The following is a 19356-nucleotide window of genomic DNA, read 5'->3' on the forward strand; positions in this document are numbered from 1 at the left end:
ATTGACATCAATGGGAGTTCTAGGTATACATTAAAGAGCGACTCTACTTCTCAGTTTATTGCTCCCTTAACCCTGTAACTGGCAATTTTCTAGGCGAATGCAAAGCATTGCTTGTAAAGGAAATAGTAAATGCCAGAACCTATCTAACATGAGGTCAGATCCTTTGGGCTTTGGCTCAATCTACAATAAAGAAACATGCAAAAAGTGTTTAACTACTCACAGCTTACCTCAAGACGTAATTTACACACACTATGCACTGTGGTTGGGAGTTCTTAGTGCTGTATATAACAGTTGCTTGAGTTTCAACCCAGACATATCCACCGTGTTTAGCAAGCATTCTGTACTGTCCTGTAGTCACTTGCCCTTTAGTGAACACTAAAGCAGAAAGGTCAACTTTAGCTATAAAAAGTCACTTCATTATTCTAAAGCAAAAATAAACGATCACTTCAGAGCCACACTTGCTATTAAAATCTTTCAAGTAGTTCCCTCCCCACACACACCCTCCCTATCTTATCTAAAGGACTTAAATTACAGAGAGTTATAGGTCTGTCTTTCCACTTACTATCATGATGAGTTTTGGTCAGATGATCAGAGTCCAGAGCATGATAGTATTCATAGATGGAGTGACCCAAGAGTTCTTCTGGCTCATATCCCATCAGCTCTGTAATTCTTTATATTGAAAAGAAGAAAGAAAAAAAGTTAAGTGAAAGCAGAAATAGAGAAGTAGAGAAGAACATGAGAATGGCCCTACTGGGTCAGACCAATGGTACATATAAGCCCAGTATCCCATCTTCCAACAGCGACCAGTACCACTGCGTCAGAGAGAATGAACAGAACAGGGTAATTATTGAGTGATCCATACTGCCGTCCAGTCCCAGCTTATGGCTGTCAGAGGTGTAGGGTCACAAGAGCATGGTGCTGCATCCCTGACCTCTTGGCTAACAATCATTTATTTTTATGATTAGATGAATATATTTAATGCAGATGTTAATGGCTCTAAAGATACAATCTCTTCCAAACCAGAAACTCCCAGATGAATACATTGCCAACAACAGTGGTGCGTTTAAAATGAGAGTTTTCCTTTCAAGCAGGGTTAAACTGAGGAAACTTGTCTCTTCTGATGTTTGCCTAACTCAAAGATCTCATAGTCCTATTCCACTAGTCTTTCTAGGCACAGTTTTACTACCAGTTAGAATGTTCATAACCCTCCACTTCTGGATATGAAATCTAATCTCAGCTTTTTATACATCAATTTTTCTCTTATTAAATACAGGACAGTGGCTACTCTGAAAGGATGTAGTATGCCATTTGTACTATAATAATACTATATTCAGAAGTTAAATCAATACTAATTAATACTATATTCAGAAGTTAAATCAAATAGAGATAAGATATTATACCTGCTTCAGCACTATTTTATTCTGTAATTGTTTAAGATGAATAAGAATCTGAAATTTCAGCAATCCTAACTTTTAGGAGCGCAATCCCTTTAACCACTAGATGGCAGTGTTGTGCACAGAACAAAAACAAGAGCACTCAGTTTAGCTGCCAACAAAAGAAACCAGAGAAACAGAACACACAGAAATGGCACTGATCTCACTAAACTGGCTGAATCGGTGCAATTTCTGCATGCACACCAGTTCCGAAAAAACACTTGCACTAACATACAATATTTGTTTGAATCTAACAGCAACCTGATGAAGCAACAGTTTACGTTAGAAGCAGCAATCTCCGACCACTGCTTATTCTATCAAGTAGCAGCAGCATACACTGGTATTGATCGCAGTTTTAAATCCAATGTTGTAAAGTTACTTATTCCATATTCTGACCTTGTCAAACTAAGTTTTCACTACGAGCTTGTTAGATAAATTCATTTTGCTCAGAAGTGGTCAACTGTACACATGCAAGAAAGGTTTATAAAGAAATACAAAACACTGAAATTAGCAGCTGTGTTACACCCCAGAGGTGGCTGCACTTCACTGATGGGTAAAAGGGTATCTGATTTTTAAAATGCCTTTAGATCCTTCTGGATGAAAGGTGCTACTCTGCCAATTCAAATTCTTCCAAAAGTGATGAATCCATACAGGAATTATTTCCTTAATGTAGTAAACTTCTCAGGTTAAAAAAAAAAAAAAAAAAGAAATCCTTGCTTTTTACATAAAATATATTGACCAATTAAAAAATGACAAGCTAGGTAAAACTTGAAGTACCACATATGAACTCAGTTTTATAGATAGGTGAAAGTTAAGCAATAAAACTACCCACAAGTATAAAAACTACAATAATGCATTGAATGTTTGTCAGAGCTTATATTTGGCTTTACCTTTCATCACAATATGAAAATTTCATATCCAGGCTGTGGCGACTGAGGAATGTCTTGCTGTCCAAAGGGACTTCAATGTTTGATGGATGAGGGATAGGTACACAGATCAACACCAAGCATGTCATGGGAGGCTTCTTATATCCACAGAGAGTCTGATTATTGCAGGTATCATACACACGAACATGCCCTGTACAGTGAAGTACCTATGGGGGGGGAGGGGGGAAAACATTTAAAAAACTAAGTTCTGTATTGGAAAAGGAGATTGACATAATAACTGTTTTAGTTTCATAAGTGGGCAGTGGCCTTCCTCTCTCCCTCTGCCCTAGGTGAGCTATTGGTGTCCGTAACCAAAATGCAATAGCAGCATTCAAGCAATATACATGACATCTGCTACAGTTATGTTAAAAAAAAAATTCCTCCCCACTTAAACTATGCACATTAAAAATGTTAAGTTGGCTACCAACTTTTTTTTTCCTTTTTGGTGCTCACTGAATTTACACTTAAGTTAATTGATTCATCTTTGAAAATTGCCTCTACAGCCAACAGACGAGTGCAATCACTCATCAGTGACATTGTGCATTAGCAGATGGTGTTTGATTGCTTGTATTTCAATTTGAAACACAGACAGAAGATACAGCTTATATTCTGTTTGAAACAGAGACAGAAGACAAAGCTGTATTTTGCATTCTTTGTGGGGATTAAGGTGGAAGGGGAGAGTTCCAACACACTCCAAATATTCCTGAAAGACAAAAGCCTGGCAATCACTTTGCCTCCTTATGAGTCTGAAGTCGGAATTGTTTCTAAGAGTGGGGAGCTGATCATGAATACATGACAAACTGAAAGCCATGGAAAAACCTTTCTGAACAGAGTGTAATAGAGTTACCACAGTTAAGGTCACTTTGTGAAGGAGCCTAGCATTATTATACCTCTTTTGCTGGTTCTCCCCCACACCATAACTGGAATAAAATATAGCTAATTTGAGTCTCTTTAAATGGATCGAGTCTCAAATTAGCTATATTTTATTCCAGTTATGGTGTGGGGGAGAACCAGCAAAAGAGGTATAATAATGCTAGGCTCCTTCACAAAGTGACCTTAACTGTGGTAACCACTTTAAAGTCAATCAGGATCAGTCATCATCATGATGTAATCCTAGTTAGTTTTATGCAAGAGCAGGAAGCTTCACGCAAATATTTTAATGATTAGTGATTCCTGATTTAAGTTGAAAGGTCAGTATTAAAAAGGTTCTCTTATTTTGAAAATGACTGTTCAGTTACATCCTAGGCGTGTTCTAAGTTGCAGTGCAGCATACTTAAGAACTTCTAGTCAAAAGAGTGCACTGTAGGTTTTACCAAATCAGCAAGAAATTGGAGAATGCTAAATTGCACTACTGCAAGCTAATTATTTCATACTTTGTTCCAAATGTGGATACTTGTACTTGATGAGATCTGAAAAGCAAAGGTTCTAGTTATATCAGTATTCATGTATACCCCATGGTTGGTTACCTTCCATGTTGCAGACTTTATATTCACGGTCCTTCCCCTGCTGGTCAGTGTGCACTTCATTCTGAGGAAAAAGCTACGCTCTGTATTCTGTTCTTTGCCCTTTTTCATAGGACCTAATAAAAAATATTAAGTGAAATGTGAGTATTTCATCACCTTCACAAGCTTCAAATAAGTGCAGCAAAACTAGCTGTGTGACTAGAATAAAGGACACATGAAAGTAGGGATGAAATGGTTATTTTTGTGTGAATGATGCATGCTGGGAGGCCTGACCGCATTTTAGATATGAGGAGTTTTCAAGTAAGTTTTTACTCTGAGATAGGCAAAAGAGGATATTGCAATGCTGGACCTGCCAAAACAAGGATAGGTTCAAGGTTCCATTTACAGTAATCCCCCTGATTTCAACGTGAGGACAGATGGGGGAGAGAGAAAGAGAGAGAGACTGACTGAGAATTAATGTGTATTGTTCTTCCCCCATCTCTATTTTAAACACACAAGAAAATTAGTCTGAACCCTCTCCACACCCAATAACTCATGGTGGGTGGGGGAAAAAAGAAGGCTAGATATATTGTACCAATTTTGGCCTATCTTTAGGTTTTCAGTATTTAAAAAATAAAAACAAACACACACACACAAACACTATTTCAATTCAGGATTAATCATCTGCATGATTTACTGAGAGTAACATGCTGCTGCTGCATAGAGGTCTCCAAGACTGGGACCGAAGCTAATGCCTAGCCACTCAGGGTGGGATTGATGTTGAAGGAGAATCACAGCTCCTTAATAATGGGTACTTGGCTCTGTTTTGACCCATAGCAGCCTTTATTGACAAACAGCTCTATACCATCTGGAACACTACAAGGGATTTTATGGAAATTAAGGAACCTGCTTCAAAGAGTTTACAGTGCGAAGTAGAGAAACACAGAACATGAACACAGGTTTCAGAGTAGCAGCCATGTTAGTCTGTATTCGCAAAAAGAAAAGGAGTACTTGGGCACCTTAGAGACTAACACATTTATTTGAGCATAAGCTTTCATGAGTTACAGCTCACTACAGATCTCCCCACTATATTTTCCACTGAATGCAACCGATGAAGTGAGCTGTAGCTCACAAAAACTTATGCTCAAATAAATGTGTTAATCTTTCAACAGTTCTCTCACCCTATTTCTCCTCCCCTCCCCCCCCCCACCCGCCATCCTTTGCCTATCTTCATGTTCTGTAAAAAGAAAAGGAGTACTTGTGGCACCTTAGAGACTAACAGTTCTATTACACATCTCACCCCCAAAACTATTTTATTATAGCACCAGTCATGACAGCAGGAGTTAAGATTGTGTCCAAGTCCCTGTTACAGATACAGAAATGTGTCTATATATGAACTTAGAATTGTACAATAAGTATGAACCAAGTTTTGAAACACACCTTCAACTCCCTTGAAGTCAATGGAGAAATCTTAGTGCAACCTAATATTAATGGATCCCATTTTATGTTACTGTACAAATCATCTAATTGTGGTGCACTTGGATTCATTAACAAACTTCTGAAGACTAATCATTATTTTTAAAGCGTTGTGATAAAAATGAGAAGTCTGAATTTCAGAGAGGTCTATTTCAACAGGAACAAACTGCTCAGACTGGGCAGAGAAGGTGCAAACTGCCTCATCAACACAAGTGTAAGCAGCTTAGTGCCTTTGTGAGTGGAAACAGATGGACAGATGAGGTTTGGGGATGGTGGTGGAGAATTAGTTTGCAGGAATGCATTCATAATGACTTTATGCCACCAATTTGACCTGGTACAATTTGGAAGCTTACAGAACACAGGCTCATTCTAGCATACATTACAGCTATGCACTAGTCTGTTCATACTCTGAAGACAACACAGTTATGACATTCACAGGAAGAAAAATGGATAGAATACACATGTTCAGAGGATCATAGCAATAACATATCAACTCAAAGTTTTTAAAACAGCACACAGTTTCTGGGTGCACGAACTAGGCAAAGCATATTCAGAAATCTACAATTCACAATATTACCATCATTATTACTTTCTGAATAATCTGTCTAAACATCTTAATGTGTGGTTGTACTCTGAGGAGCAGCTGTATAAAGATGGCACATTTACTGGTTCTTGGTGACTTAGATCTATGCAAGTTGTTTTCAAATTGACAATTCTGAAAACACAAACTGGGATCTGAAACTAAACTGTGCTGTGATTGTACAGCATTACTAATAAATGTTTCTGCTAGCCAAATGTTAGCTTCATTTACACCTGTACGATCACATACAGCAATATTTAGCACCAAGACTGAAAACGGGTTAATAATTCTGTTATATGTGAGCCAGAACAATACCTAGGTTATTCAAAGCCATGTTAGCCTTGTAGGGATAACAAATAAAGACATATTTTTGTTATTGCAGTCAGGAAATAGAACTCAATTATATACAGAAAAGAGATCTTCTGAGTGAGGGGGTAGGTAAACCATTTTGAAAACTGACTAATTTAGACATGCCAGAATGGGTCTACATTGTATCTACTTATTATGAAACGTTAGTCTTTAAAAAGAATTTATCTTTGCAACAGATCCATTTATATCCTGCTGTATTGAATATAGTATTGCTTCAAGTACAAAGATCCAATTTAGCACTGGATGCATGGACCAGTAATGATGGCAGGAAGATTTAGAAAATTCAGTATTAATATTAAAAGGGCCTGTTTTTCCTTTACACTGGCTTTAAACTAGTCTTCTCCACTGACTTCAGAGTCACTCCTGATTTACCTTGGTGTGAGAAAACGGAATCAAGTCCTACACATTTTGATGACATGTAGGAATTTATAATCATCTTCTGTTTAATCATTCCAGGGACTCAGGGTAGGTCTACAATGCGGCTGGAGGTATAATTTCCAGCTCAGGTAGAAGTATCTGTGCTAGCTTTGATCAAACCAGCGCACTAAAAATAGCAGTGCGGGTGGCAGTTAAGGTTAGCCACCTGCGTACAATCCTGTCCGAGACCCTAGGTAAGTATTCAGGTAGCTAGCCCACACCTTCACAGCTACGCTGCTCTTTTTAGTGTGCTAGCTCAATCGAAGTTAGTAGAGGTATGTCTATCCAAGTTGGAAATTACACCCCACCTGCGATGTAAACCTACCCTCCGTGACATTCTCCCCTTCAATAAGCACAGTGGCTTTGCTTGGCTGCCACCTGTCCAATATCTGAACTTTTTCCCCTATTTGCTGCAGTGGAAATATAGTAGCTCAATTGCACAGTCTACACTGAGCCTGGAAATGGCTGATGAGTAAAAGGATTGTGGAAGTTTTAATTTTTGCTAGTGCAGTTGGAGAAAATGGGATTCGTGTGTTCCATTCTAGTACAGAGAAAACAAAACTATGAAATATACTCTGTGTCAAAAAGACAGTAACTTCAGAATAAAGAACTGCAGTGAAGCAACAGCTTAGTCAAAGACCAGTATTAGCTGAAGATTCATTTTACTTTAAATATTTTTGGTTAGTCCTAAATTCATGCCAAAGCAAGATCTAAAATCAACTGAAATTTATAAAGCTACTGCATGATTCTTTTCTATACCTTTTCTGAGAACTGCAACCTAAATATAACTTCTTCCAGCATCCTGTGGAAAGATTTGCCCTGCACAGACACTCCAAGACCAATACAGAAAAATACAGATTTATTATCTTCAAATTCTTCTATAACAACCAATTAAGATGTTCTTTACACTCACCCTACCTCTAAATGTTTCTTATCTTTTACGCATTTTCATTCCTTCCATCTTCAATAATTTTATTTGATACAAACTTTATTTTTTTTTTTTTTAAAAAAGCACTACTGAGAGATATGAGTTACTCGGAACATCCATCCCCTGAAGTAGTGTGAGATCTCGGTAGAATTTGAGTTGTTTCTGACACCTCTTACTATAGTGTCCCAACTAGATTTGTTGTGAGCTCTGAGAAGTGAAGTGTAGCAAGTAGTTCTCTCCACTGACTCCTTTTTTCCCCTTCACAGTTATTTTATTCTTTAAATACCTTTGGTGCCTGTTCTAAAGAAGCCACAGAAGTCTCAGTAACCAGGTAACTGTGGATTCAGGCTTTTTCCTATTCAAGTAAATGAGGTAAACAATATCAAAACTGATAATATCTGCAGCTGATTATACAACACTGATAGGAACCGTCTGTCATTAAATTAAAGAGTAGCCTCTTCTTACCATTTCTATGTGTAAGCATTTCTCTCAGCTCTTCATGGTCACATGGGTGGGTAAAATCGAACACAGTGTGCCCAGTCAGCTCAAACTGTAGAAGTAAAAAAGAGTGTGAGTCTAGCTCCGAGTAGTCAAGAATGTACAGTAGGCACAACATTGTAATTGCATTTAAAGATGTGTCAGTATTTCACCTGAGTAAGCCCCATACACTTGTTCACATTTTCAGACATGTAAATCATGTCACCATCCTCGGAAAGAACCATGACAAATCCATCAAGGGCTTTTAAGTAAAAGCAATTCATCTCCTTCTCCATTTTGGCTTCTGTCTCCAGGTCACCTAGAAGAGCCCACATTTTTATTGTTTTTTAGATGAAACTCACGTAATTCACACTTTGTTGCCTGAAGTCATCCCACACATTAACAGCTATTTTGACAGGCTACTCACCAAAGACAGCACAATTCTCTTACTGGGATACTTAGCTGGAGAGATGGTTGTCCTGATTAAGCATCTCACTTAAAAACACGAGCTTTCAAAGACTGTCTGATAAAAACTTAGTAATACCACATACTATGTTCAAAAATGCCAAAATAAAAGTAACGGTTGCTGCATTTTACCTTTATCTGATCTTTTTTCTTTTAAACTTTAACAACTTCTGCATTAAATGACAAAAGTTTGTATCATTCATCTCTAACGTCTTGGTAAATGCCACTTATTTACCAGGTTTCAGAGTAGCAGCCGTGTTAGTCTGTATCCGCAAAAAGAAAAGGAGGACTTGTGGCACCTTAGAAACTAACACATTTATTTGAGCATGAGCTTTCGTGAGCTGAGCTGTAGCTCACGAAAGCTTACGCTCAAATAAATTTGTTAGTCTCTAAGGTGCCACAAGTACTTCTTTACTTATTTACCAGGCACTGACTAGATGGGTCCTCTATTACACAGAGTTTAAACTACTATCTCACTTATGCAGCAGTCACTCCCCATCGCTACCACTATTTCCTGGAACACGTATTACTGAGGCGTATCTTAAGTGGAGCACAACATATAATGGTTTTCAGTGGTTTCATTTAAACAGGAATGCTCAAATTTAGCAAACCTAATCTTAGATCTACCAACTACATATGAGGTCCTGTGAGCTATCTTGGGTATAATCGACCTCCCTTCTCACAAGGGAAGCAGGCAGAGTGGAGATGGTGTCAAGTTTTATGCCCAGAAACTTGAGAGTCTGATTTTTGTGGGGGAGTCACAGCTGAGATTTTTAAAAAATAAGATAATGGTGCTGGTCTTCTTAGGGATCCAAGAGATATCAGGAATAAGTATGAGAAAAATGGAGTGTACGTTACAGTTTAGGCCCCCCTCAGCCTGGCTGTATCTATTTAATCTCTCTCCCCACAGTAAAAGGTAACGTTCTAGTTTTTCTAGTGTCTTCATTGATATCCCAATGGAGGGAGGCTATCTTTAACCAATGTAAAAGGCAAGGGGCGAGTTCAGATCACTCAGACCCCTTTCCTGGCCTCTCTGTTGGTAAGCCATAATAAGTTTATTCACTTACTTGCATCTAACAGCTTTCTCATGCGTAAGTAGCTGATAGTCAGCCTCATAATGGAGGCCTTGTCAAGGTGTGCGCTGACAGTATGAGGAAGAGGCAGCTGGTGAGCAAGTTCATAGAAAACTTCAGATTCCTTGCTTCTTCGGCATCTGGCTGCATCTCTCGACTTCTCCTTTCTGCGATCTGAACTAATCCTGTATGAATAAAATTTTAGATTATTAACATACATTGGAGGCAACGTTATCACAGTGACACAAACACATTCCTTCCGCCTTTATATCTAAGCTACTTGGTAGCTGGTACATTTGTTATGACATATCTGAGACTTTGTAGAAAGATTTAAAATATTCCATGTAAGGGCAGATACTATTCCATATCTAAGTGAATCTCTGACTTCTGGCACAGAAAATCCTCGCAGACAAGATTAAACAAAAACCGATTATTAAGACCAAAATCCAGTTTAGACAACAATTGTGGATTGACAATACACACTGCAGCTTCAATGGAAATATTCTTGGCATTTCCAAGTGTGACCGTTACAAGATTAAATTGGCAAATGCAAAAAAGATTTATAAACAAAGTTTGTTTAAAAAATAAATAGTTTATCCTTCTGAGAATATCAAATTACTGTGCTAGTGAAGTTTCACTACATTCAGTCATCAACTTAATTTTAACATAGCAAAAAAGAGAGCTCCTGTTCTTTCACCTAAAGCACTCCCCTCTCCCCTTTTCTCTACCATGATGGACAACACTGCTGCCCTACCTGTCAGAGTTTATAATCTTGGCTTTATATTTGACTCAGCTTTTTTACCCACCTCTCCAGACCTTGTCTAAATCTTGCGGCTTCTTCCTCAACATATGCAAGACATGACCTTTTCTACTCACTGCTGAACTCTTGATCAAGCCCTGACCATCTCATGTCTTGATTATTGTGAACTCCTCTTCTCTGGCCTCAATCCTCCAAACTTGCCCTATCCTTCAAATTCACTCAGAATACAGCTGCTAAAGTTATTTTTGGTTTGTTGCTCTGACTACATCACACACACCTCTCTCTCTCTCTTTTTTTAATCCCCTCCATTGGTCCCTCTTCTCCTAATGCATCAGACAAACTTCCTGTCCCTACTTACAAAGCTCTTAACAATTTAGCCCATCCCTTCCTATTTGACCTATCATCACAAGGTGGGCTCTGCCAAAGATGCCAGCCTCACTGCCTAATCCTCCTTTTCCTCCATCAAACACATCTATACTCTCTCCTATGCTGGTCCTTGTCACTGGGAGCTTATCCCAGTTGTAATCTGTAACGCCACCACCTTCAAGTCCTTCCTCAAAACTCACCTCTGCTGGGATGCACACAGTAAGTTACAATCAGATAATGACTGGGCAGGTGGCAAGCTGTGACTGTGACAGATGGACAATATTCTGAATAAACCTTAAGGGTTAATACCTTTGGGGTACATTGTATTAAAATGCAATTGTGTGCGTGTTATTGTGGCATTGTATGTACATTCCGCAGGAGGGAAGCGGGGAGACTAATGCACTTCCTCCATTATCAACCATTTAAAGCTACTTCCTGGAGAGGTAAGCATATACTAGTTCAAGTGTATTCTCCAGGGACCAGAAGAAAAATAAAGGGTTTTTGGATAAACAACTTGATTTTAAACTGGCTCATGACCTTCTCCCTGATTCATTGAACAGTCCTTAGGGTAGGTTTGGAAAGACTGGTCCTACTGGGTACTTGTTCTGAGTTGCAGCGGTGATGAACTCATAACCACGAGGAATCAGCTTGGGTGGGGAGTAGGATTGCTCCTGCCAGAACCTATGTTAGAGTGAACTCTGTTAAGCTTATTAGTATGTAAGTAAGTTCTTTTACTGTTTTTAGTATGTTTTCTCTGTAATGCTTTTTACCTTAAGAATAGGCTTGCATAAGAAGTGCTGTGTGGTGCCTTATAACTTTGGCAATTAAAGACACATTAACGGTCTCTGAACAGAAAGCAAGCAGGTGTCCTTGGACAATTTATCTGTGCTGGGAATAAACACAGTAAAGGCAGGAAACTGTGCAATCTGGAAATACCCCAGTCAGAAAGGTCTCTACATAAGAGGCAATAGCTGAGGAGCTAGAAAGCTGAGAGTATCCCTGTTGTACACTGAACGGAAATATAGATGCAGTTGCCCTGAACTGCTACATACGGTGGTAGCAGGTATGCGATCTGTAACAATGTGAACTGCTAAGTGCCAAAAGCAGTAAAAGTACTGTAGAAGGAAAAACAGAGAAAAAAGCATCGACAGTCCCTTTGGGAAAAGAAATAGCGAAGAGAGAAAGAAGGGAAAATGAATTATGATCAGCTAAAGAAAACGTGGCTGATTGAGTTATGAAGAGAAAGGGAAATTAGAACCAAAGAAACAAAATCACAGTTGATTTGTTGTGTTCTAATGACCAGTCGAGAAATGATGATCTGTGTTGCTGCTGAAAGAGGGACCAGCGGTTGGGTGTTGGCTCCGAGATTCTCCCCTAGAGAGAAACAGGGAAGAGTCCAACTTTTTAGAGTGCTTACTTAGGAGGGTGGTCTTGTCTTGTCTTTTAGTTGTGGGCCTCTGTGTCTATCAATACTCCAAGATGTACTAGGTGCTGAGATGGTTGAAGATGACTCTTCAGAATGTACTATGAATCCATCCTGTTGCACCATTTGGACCCAAGGACAGGCTCTGAACAGAACATTGTCCAGGAAAAGGTACATCTGTACACTCTTCAGCCTGAGAACAGTCACCAAGACGACAAGGACTTCTGTGAACACTCAAGGAACGGATGACAGTCCAAAAAACAGCGTGTTATATTGAAAATGATTGGTCCCATGAACAAATTGCAAAAGTCTATTGTGCACTGGTGAACCAGCATATTAAGGTAGGCATCCTTCAAGTAACTAATGCAAGGTAATCCCCCAGTTGAACCACATCCAGGACCCATCTGTCAGTTGTTGAGAGAAGCCGACTGCAACCAGAGAGCATTTCTAGTGCTGGAATTTGCACTGAGGAAAGACTGGCTTCTCCTCTTTCTGGACTTAGACATGTTTAACCTGCTTTTGCTGTAGTCTCACCTTCATTACTTAGCCAGAGTAGCCATTACTTAGCCAGAGTAGCCATGAAAAGGATACTTAGGCCTGTAATAAGGTCAGCTTTTCCTTTCCCATGTCTGGAACCAGGACGGTTCTTTAAGAACTTTTTTAATTTATCTGAGGACTGTCACCACTTTGTCCAATGACTCCCCAAATAACCAACCTATTTAAAATTTCGAAGCTGCTAACATGGTTTTGGCAACCACTGTATCCTGTACTGAACCAAGCAAAGCTACCTTACAGCCGCATGGACATGTCCTTTTGTTTCAAACTGGATCGCAGGGTGAGCAAGGCAGGCTTCCATACGGCTAACTCACACCTTGTTTTATCACTCTGTTTGTTTTAACAAGTGGTAGGCCACGAGGCCTCTTACCACCCGCTTGTTCCTCTATATCTGAGCTGCTCCTCTCAGCCCTCCAGGGCTGGCTGTATGGGGCGTGGTCAACCCAAAACAAGCAGGATTTCGTTAGTCCAGCAGTTGTGGCATGACTGACCTGCAGCATGAGCAGGGTCCTGTTAGCCCATGCATTCTTGTGCCTTTTCTGCCAGCTTTTCTATTCCTCTGGTTAATTATGTGATGCAAAAAAAACAAAAACAAAAACAAACCCAACCAATCATCATTAGTTATTTACTGCCTATTCTTTTCTCCAGATATTTGGACAAATGGGGATTTAACGCATGATTTCAGGAACTATAGTCATTCTCTGAAATATCTCAAATCGTTTCCTGTAGTAATGTGTCCATTTTGCCCTTCTCAGACAAAACCACAATTGTCCTGTTAAGTAATGGCTTGGATATATTGGTTCAGAACAGTCAAACTTGAATGTGTTTCAATTCGAGAAGCCGGGCTCTTTGAATTTCCCTCTAATTTCTGTTGCAGATGTTTCCAGTTGAAGTTAGATTCCTTCCGACTATCGGGATGAAATAAACTACTTCTCCCGGCACTGGTTTAACAAAACTGTTTCAAATGTTTTACTTAAAACAGTGCAAAGTCTGCAAAGGCAGAATTAAATTTGGCTTATATTTAACTTAAATCAATAAGCCAGGTACAAACCAATTTTAGTTAAGCCTGTGCAACTAGACATGGCCTAGAATTGCCACGCCCAAGTCCGTCTGCTGCAAAAGCCCACTGTGGAGAGCTTGACTCAAATTCCCCTCCTGCCCCTTGACTCAAGACACCCCCCACCCACATAGCTTTTTAAATATAGGTGCAGGTTATTACCAAAATAGTAACCACAGGACTACTATCCAATAAAAACAATTTGTTTACTCTTACCTAATCTAAAGGATCTGGGTATAGGAAGGAAAGATTTACCACAAAACACTTAGAAATGTAATGGAAAAGTCCTCTCCCACTTAGCTGCATATATAGATTTTCTTGTGACATTTAATTTCCTGCCCTATCTAAAAATCCAAAGGGGGGCGGGGGGAGAAAAAGACCATTACTATTAATGTAACATCTCAAGTGGCTAGATATACAAATTATTTTGGACTTTTAAGCAAAAAGACACATAGTAACTTTTGTATCATGACCTGCCTTTTTGTAATTCCCCAATAACTAGGTTTAACCCCAGCCACCTCACAGGAAGGTTTCAGTACTATTAGGTTTCCAAGAATCCACAGGCTGCCCTCAGATTCCAGTTTTAAACCGCCAATACACGTCATGATCTCTAACTGATGAAATAAAATAACGCAGGCAACAGTAAAACCTGATAAATACTTAATTATAACTAGGGCTGTGGATTGATTGCAGTTAACTCATGCGATTAACTCAAAAAAATTAATCGCAATTAATTGCACTGTTAAACAATAGAATACCAATTGAAATGTATTAAATATTTTTGGATGTTTTTCTACATTTTCAAATATATTGATTTCAATTACAACACATAATACAAAGTGGAGAGTGCTCACTTCAATAGAATAGATTAATATTTTTATTAAATATTTTCCACTGTAAAAATGATAAAATAGTATTTTTCAATTCACCTCCTACAAGTACTATAGTACAATCTCTTTATCATGAAAGTGTAACTTACAAATGTAGTGGGGTTTTTTTATTACATAACAGCACTCAAAAACAAAACTATGCAAAATTCTAGAGCCTACAAGTCCACTCAGTCTACTTCTTGTTCAGCCAATCACAAAGACAAACAAGTTTGATTACATTTACAGGAGATAATGCTGCCTGCTTCTTATTAACAATGTCACCAGAAAGTGAGAACAGGTGTTCGCATGGCACTTTTGAAGCTGGCGTTGCAAGGTATTTACATGCTAGATATGCTAAACATTTGTATGCCCCTTCATGCTTCGGCCACCATTCCGGAGGACATGCTTCCATGCTGATGATACTCGTTAAAAAAATAACGTGTTAATTACATATGTGACTGAACTCCTCGGGGGAGAATTGTATGTCTCCTCTTCTGTTTTACCTGCATTCTGCCATATATTTCACGTTATAGCAGTCTCGGATGATGACCCAGGATGTTTGTTTTAAGAACACTTTCACTGCAGATTTGACAAAATGCAAAGGTACCAACGTGAAATTTCTAAAAATAGCTATAGCACTCGACTCAAGGTTTAAGAATCTGAAGTGCCATCCAAAATCTAAGAGGGACGAGGTGTGGAACATGCTTTCAGAAGTCTTAGAAGAGCAACACTCAGATGCAGAAACTACAGAACCCGAACCACCAAAAAAGAAAATCAACCTTGTGCTGGTGGCATTTGACTCACGATGATGAAACACATGCGTCAGTTCACACTGCTTTGGATCGTTATCAAGCAGAACCCGTCATCAGCATGGACGCATGTCCTCTGGAATGGTGGTTGAAGCATGAAGGGACACATGAATCTTTAGCGCATCTGGCACGTAAATATCTTGCAATGCCAACTACAACAGTGCCATGTGAACCTCTGTTCTCACTTTCAGGTGACACTGGCTAAACAAGAAGCGGGCAGCATTATTTCCTGCAAATTGTAACCAAACTTGTTTGAGTAACTGACTGAACAAGAAATAGGACTGAGTGGACTTGTGGGATCTAAAGTTTTACATTGTTTTGTTTTAGAGTGCAGGCTTGATTTTTTTCCCCACATAATTCTACCTTTGTAAGTTCAACTTTCATGATAAAGAGATCACACTACAGTACTTGCACTAGGTGAATTGAAAAAATGCTCTAGTTTTTTACAGCGCAAGTATTTCTAATAAAAAATAAATACGAAGTGAGCACTGTACACTTTGTATTCTGTGCTGTAATTAAAATCAATGTATCTGAAAAATGTAGAAAACATCCAAAAATATTTAAATGAATGGTATTCTATTATTGTTTAACAGCATGATTAATCGCGATTAGTTTTTTTTAATCACTTAACGCTTGATGTTATAAGTAGGGCTGTCATGCGGGCAGTAAATTGTTTGAGGTAACATTTAAAATCTCAGTTAAATATAAATCTGATCTTAAGAAACTGAGCTGAAGTTTTCTGGATTTTGTGAAGAGCATATCAAGTTTCTCTCTCACTTCATTGAAAATCTTAGTTTAAACTGTAAGAACTATACTTACCAACAGGTACTTTGCTCACCAACTAATTACTTCTAGTAACTGAAAATAAGTATTATGATTTAGCAAATGCATGGCAGAAAAAGTTTCCTACCTTTTCATGGGCAAAGGCAGTGACGAAGTGGGGGGAAAAGACACCCAGTTTCTGAAGAATTAAAGTTTTCATTCAAAAAACTAAGACCATGATCTTCACATTTGGGTGACTAATTTTAGGCACTGAAGCCTGAAACTCTGCCCCCCTCCATCCCCCAAGTTTCTACAATATCACAAATCTGACCCAAACTTCTATTCCTTATGATTTTGAAGACAATCTTCCAGATGAAAGCCAACATAGTTGTCTTCCTGAATGTGCAAGTAGAGAGAACTGCCTCTATTCACATAGATGGGAGGGGTTAATGACCATAGATGGTGAAGATTTTCATCAGGATTTGCTGCAGCATTGTTAAGGAATTCAAGAGAGGCATACGGGTAAGGAATTCAAGAGAGGTGGGCACTGACAAAACAACATGGCTCTTCAGACAGTGAGAGTTGCATTTGAAAAAGTGAAGTGTGAGCTAATGGACATTAACTTGCCATATCTTACTATGTATGCTTCTGGACCAAAGCACTTGAGCAGGATACTGAGTTGTTCCCAGTTTAAGCGGACTGTAGCAGATCTGATCAGGATGACAGTAGCACCTTGCTAAAAAGCCATGCAGGATGCTGAAATCAGCAAGAATGATGCTGGCAAATTATCCTGGTTGGTGGCATGAACAGAATGCTTAAAGGGCAGCAGACTGCGCAGGATCTGTTTGACGGTGCTCTTACAAAACAGTTAATCCCAATAAAACTGATGCTATTGGTGCTGCTATTCAAGGCTGGTGATGTCACCGACATGCTGCTGGTGGACATGACTCCCGGTGGACATGGCTCCCCTGTGCCTGGGAATCAAGATGATGGGAGGTGTCTTCATTCAGCTCATCAACAGGAACACAAAGATTCCAAACCAAGAAAAGCCAGGTGTTTTCTATAGCAGCTGATGGACAGACTCAAGTGGAGATTAAAGTGTGCCAGGGTGAGAGAGATGGCTGCTGACAACAAGCTTCTTGGGCAATTCACTCTGGTTAGAATTTCTACAGTTCCACATGGAGTGCCCCAGATTGAAGTCACTTTTGACACCGACGCTAACAGCACTGTTCACATTTCAGCAAAGGATAAGGGACAGGACGCAAACAGCAAATTGTGATCCGGTCTTGTGGTGACCTCAGCAAAGATGGAACTGAGAACATGGTGAAGAATGCAGAGAAATATTCAGTGAAAGACAGATGAAGAAAGGAAGGTGTCAAAGCTGGGAAGATGGCAGAAGGCATTATTCCAAGATAGAGGAGTTTAAGGATCAGCTGCCAGCAGATGAGTGCAACAAACTGAGGGAAGTCAAGTATCAGGAGGGTAGCCGTGTTAGTCTGGATCTGTAAAAGCGGCAAAGAGTCCTGTGACACCTTACAGACTAACTGACGTATTGGAGCATAAGCTTTCGTGGGTGAATACCCACTTCGTCAGATGCAATCTGACATACATGTATACACACATATACATACACACAGTATAAGTTTTAAACAATTTAATACTGTAAACAGCAATGATGATTATGAAGCTTGGTCGAGGTGGAGTCAGAGGGTGGAATATTTCCCAGGGAATGCCTTACTGCTAAATGATGAACTAGCACTTGGCTGAGCCCTCAAGGGTTAACATTGTTGTTAATGTAGCCTCAGACTCTACAAGGCAGCACAAATGGAGGGAGGGGAGACACACACCCTGTGTGTGTGAGAGAGAGACACGCACGCGCATTGCCCCTTTAAGTACGCTGACCCCACTCTAAGTACACTGCCTTTTTAAGTAGATATGCAAGTTGAGACAGCAGTTGCTGCCCACAAGCTCCTTTTTCCTGAGCCCTGTTGATACCTATTGTGTCCCCCCCACTGCTCTGTGGATGGGGTAAAGGAGTGGGGGGAAGGGAGACACCTTGACATTAGCACCCCTTTCCCCCTCCCGTCCCCGCACAGCAAGCAGGAGGCTCCAGGAGCAGCACAGGGCAGCGGGAGGCAGAGACAGCTGAACTGCCGGCAATTGATAGCCTGCTAGGCGACTGCCACACAGGGAACTTAGGGGAGCGGGGAGCTGATAGGGGAGCTACCGGTCCACCCTGGTTCCAAGCCCCCACCAGCTAGCTCCAACTGGCTGCTCTTCCTGCAAGCAGTAGACAAAGCAGGCGGCTGCCAAACAACGTTATAAGGGAGCATTGCACAACTTTAAACGAGCATGTTCCCTATTGATCAGCAACGTGACGTTAACCAGGATGACTTTAAGTGAAGAGTTACTGTACACAGACTGGAGCAGGAAGAGGGTGAAAGTTCTGAAGCTTGGAAGCAAAGGGACCATCCTGAGCTGAAATGGGCAGAATTCAGTCTGTCTTTGCAGTATTCTATATGCAGTTTCTTTAGTGTATAAATGTAATGATTCGTCTACTAGATAAACCTTCATTTGATGAAAGTTAATTCATGCAAGACAAAGTTCTAAAGGTTCAGTCTTGTGGTATTTTCAACTGAGCAGCCAGGGGATTCACTCATCCTTTACTCCTGATACTTGACACAATAGTGTACTAAATTTAGGTCGAACTTTTGAAACCATGTCACAAATGGTGCAGGGACAGGAGTCCTGATGAAGCCTGAAACAGAACACCCCCCAATGGATCCTCTTTGTGGAGCTAAGCACTTGTGGTCTGATTTGTAGTAGGTCCTGGGTTCAGCAGTGGCTGGGTCAGCTACATTACTAGACAACGTTAAATCTGCAGCTAACTTAGTATTCTTGTACCCAGTGATGAGCTGCCAAAACCTTAACAACGGGTTCCCTCCTCACCCCATGAGGGGGTCGTTGCCCACCCCTGCCCCCCTGTGGGGACTCCTGCCCCATCCAACCCCCCTGTGTTCCTTGACGTCCCCCCCAGGACCCCTGCCCCATCCACCCCCCTCCTGTCCCCTGACTGCCCCCAGAACAGGGCAGGAGGGTCTTATGGGCCACCGTAGTGGATGGCCACCCCACCCCTAAGAGCCAGAGGCACCTGCCGGGGGGTGAGATG

At 40.2% G+C, this 19356-nt stretch overlaps 1 protein-coding gene across 2 annotated transcripts in view; it reads right to left on the bottom strand.

Moving 5' to 3' along the window:
- Positions 1-19356, bottom strand: part of HIF1A (hypoxia inducible factor 1 subunit alpha) — a 41805-nt gene that overhangs the window by 10769 nt on the left and 11680 nt on the right. For both annotated transcript variants that reach the window (XM_084630340.1, XM_084630339.1), the window contains exons 2-8: positions 9581-9771; positions 8222-8367; positions 8037-8121; positions 3826-3938; positions 2324-2526; positions 563-669; positions 228-375 (exon numbers count right to left, since the gene is read on the bottom strand). In XM_084630340.1, coding sequence (XP_084486466.1) covers positions 228-375; positions 563-669; positions 2324-2526; positions 3826-3938; positions 8037-8121; positions 8222-8367; positions 9581-9771 — 993 coding nt within the window. The remainder of the gene's footprint in view (positions 1-227; positions 376-562; positions 670-2323; positions 2527-3825; positions 3939-8036; positions 8122-8221; positions 8368-9580; positions 9772-19356) is intronic.

This window comes from Lepidochelys olivacea (assembly GCF_965140295.1).
Source record: "Lepidochelys olivacea isolate rLepOli2 genome assembly, chromosome: 6".
Classification (NCBI taxonomy): domain Eukaryota; kingdom Metazoa; phylum Chordata; order Testudines; family Cheloniidae; genus Lepidochelys; species Lepidochelys olivacea.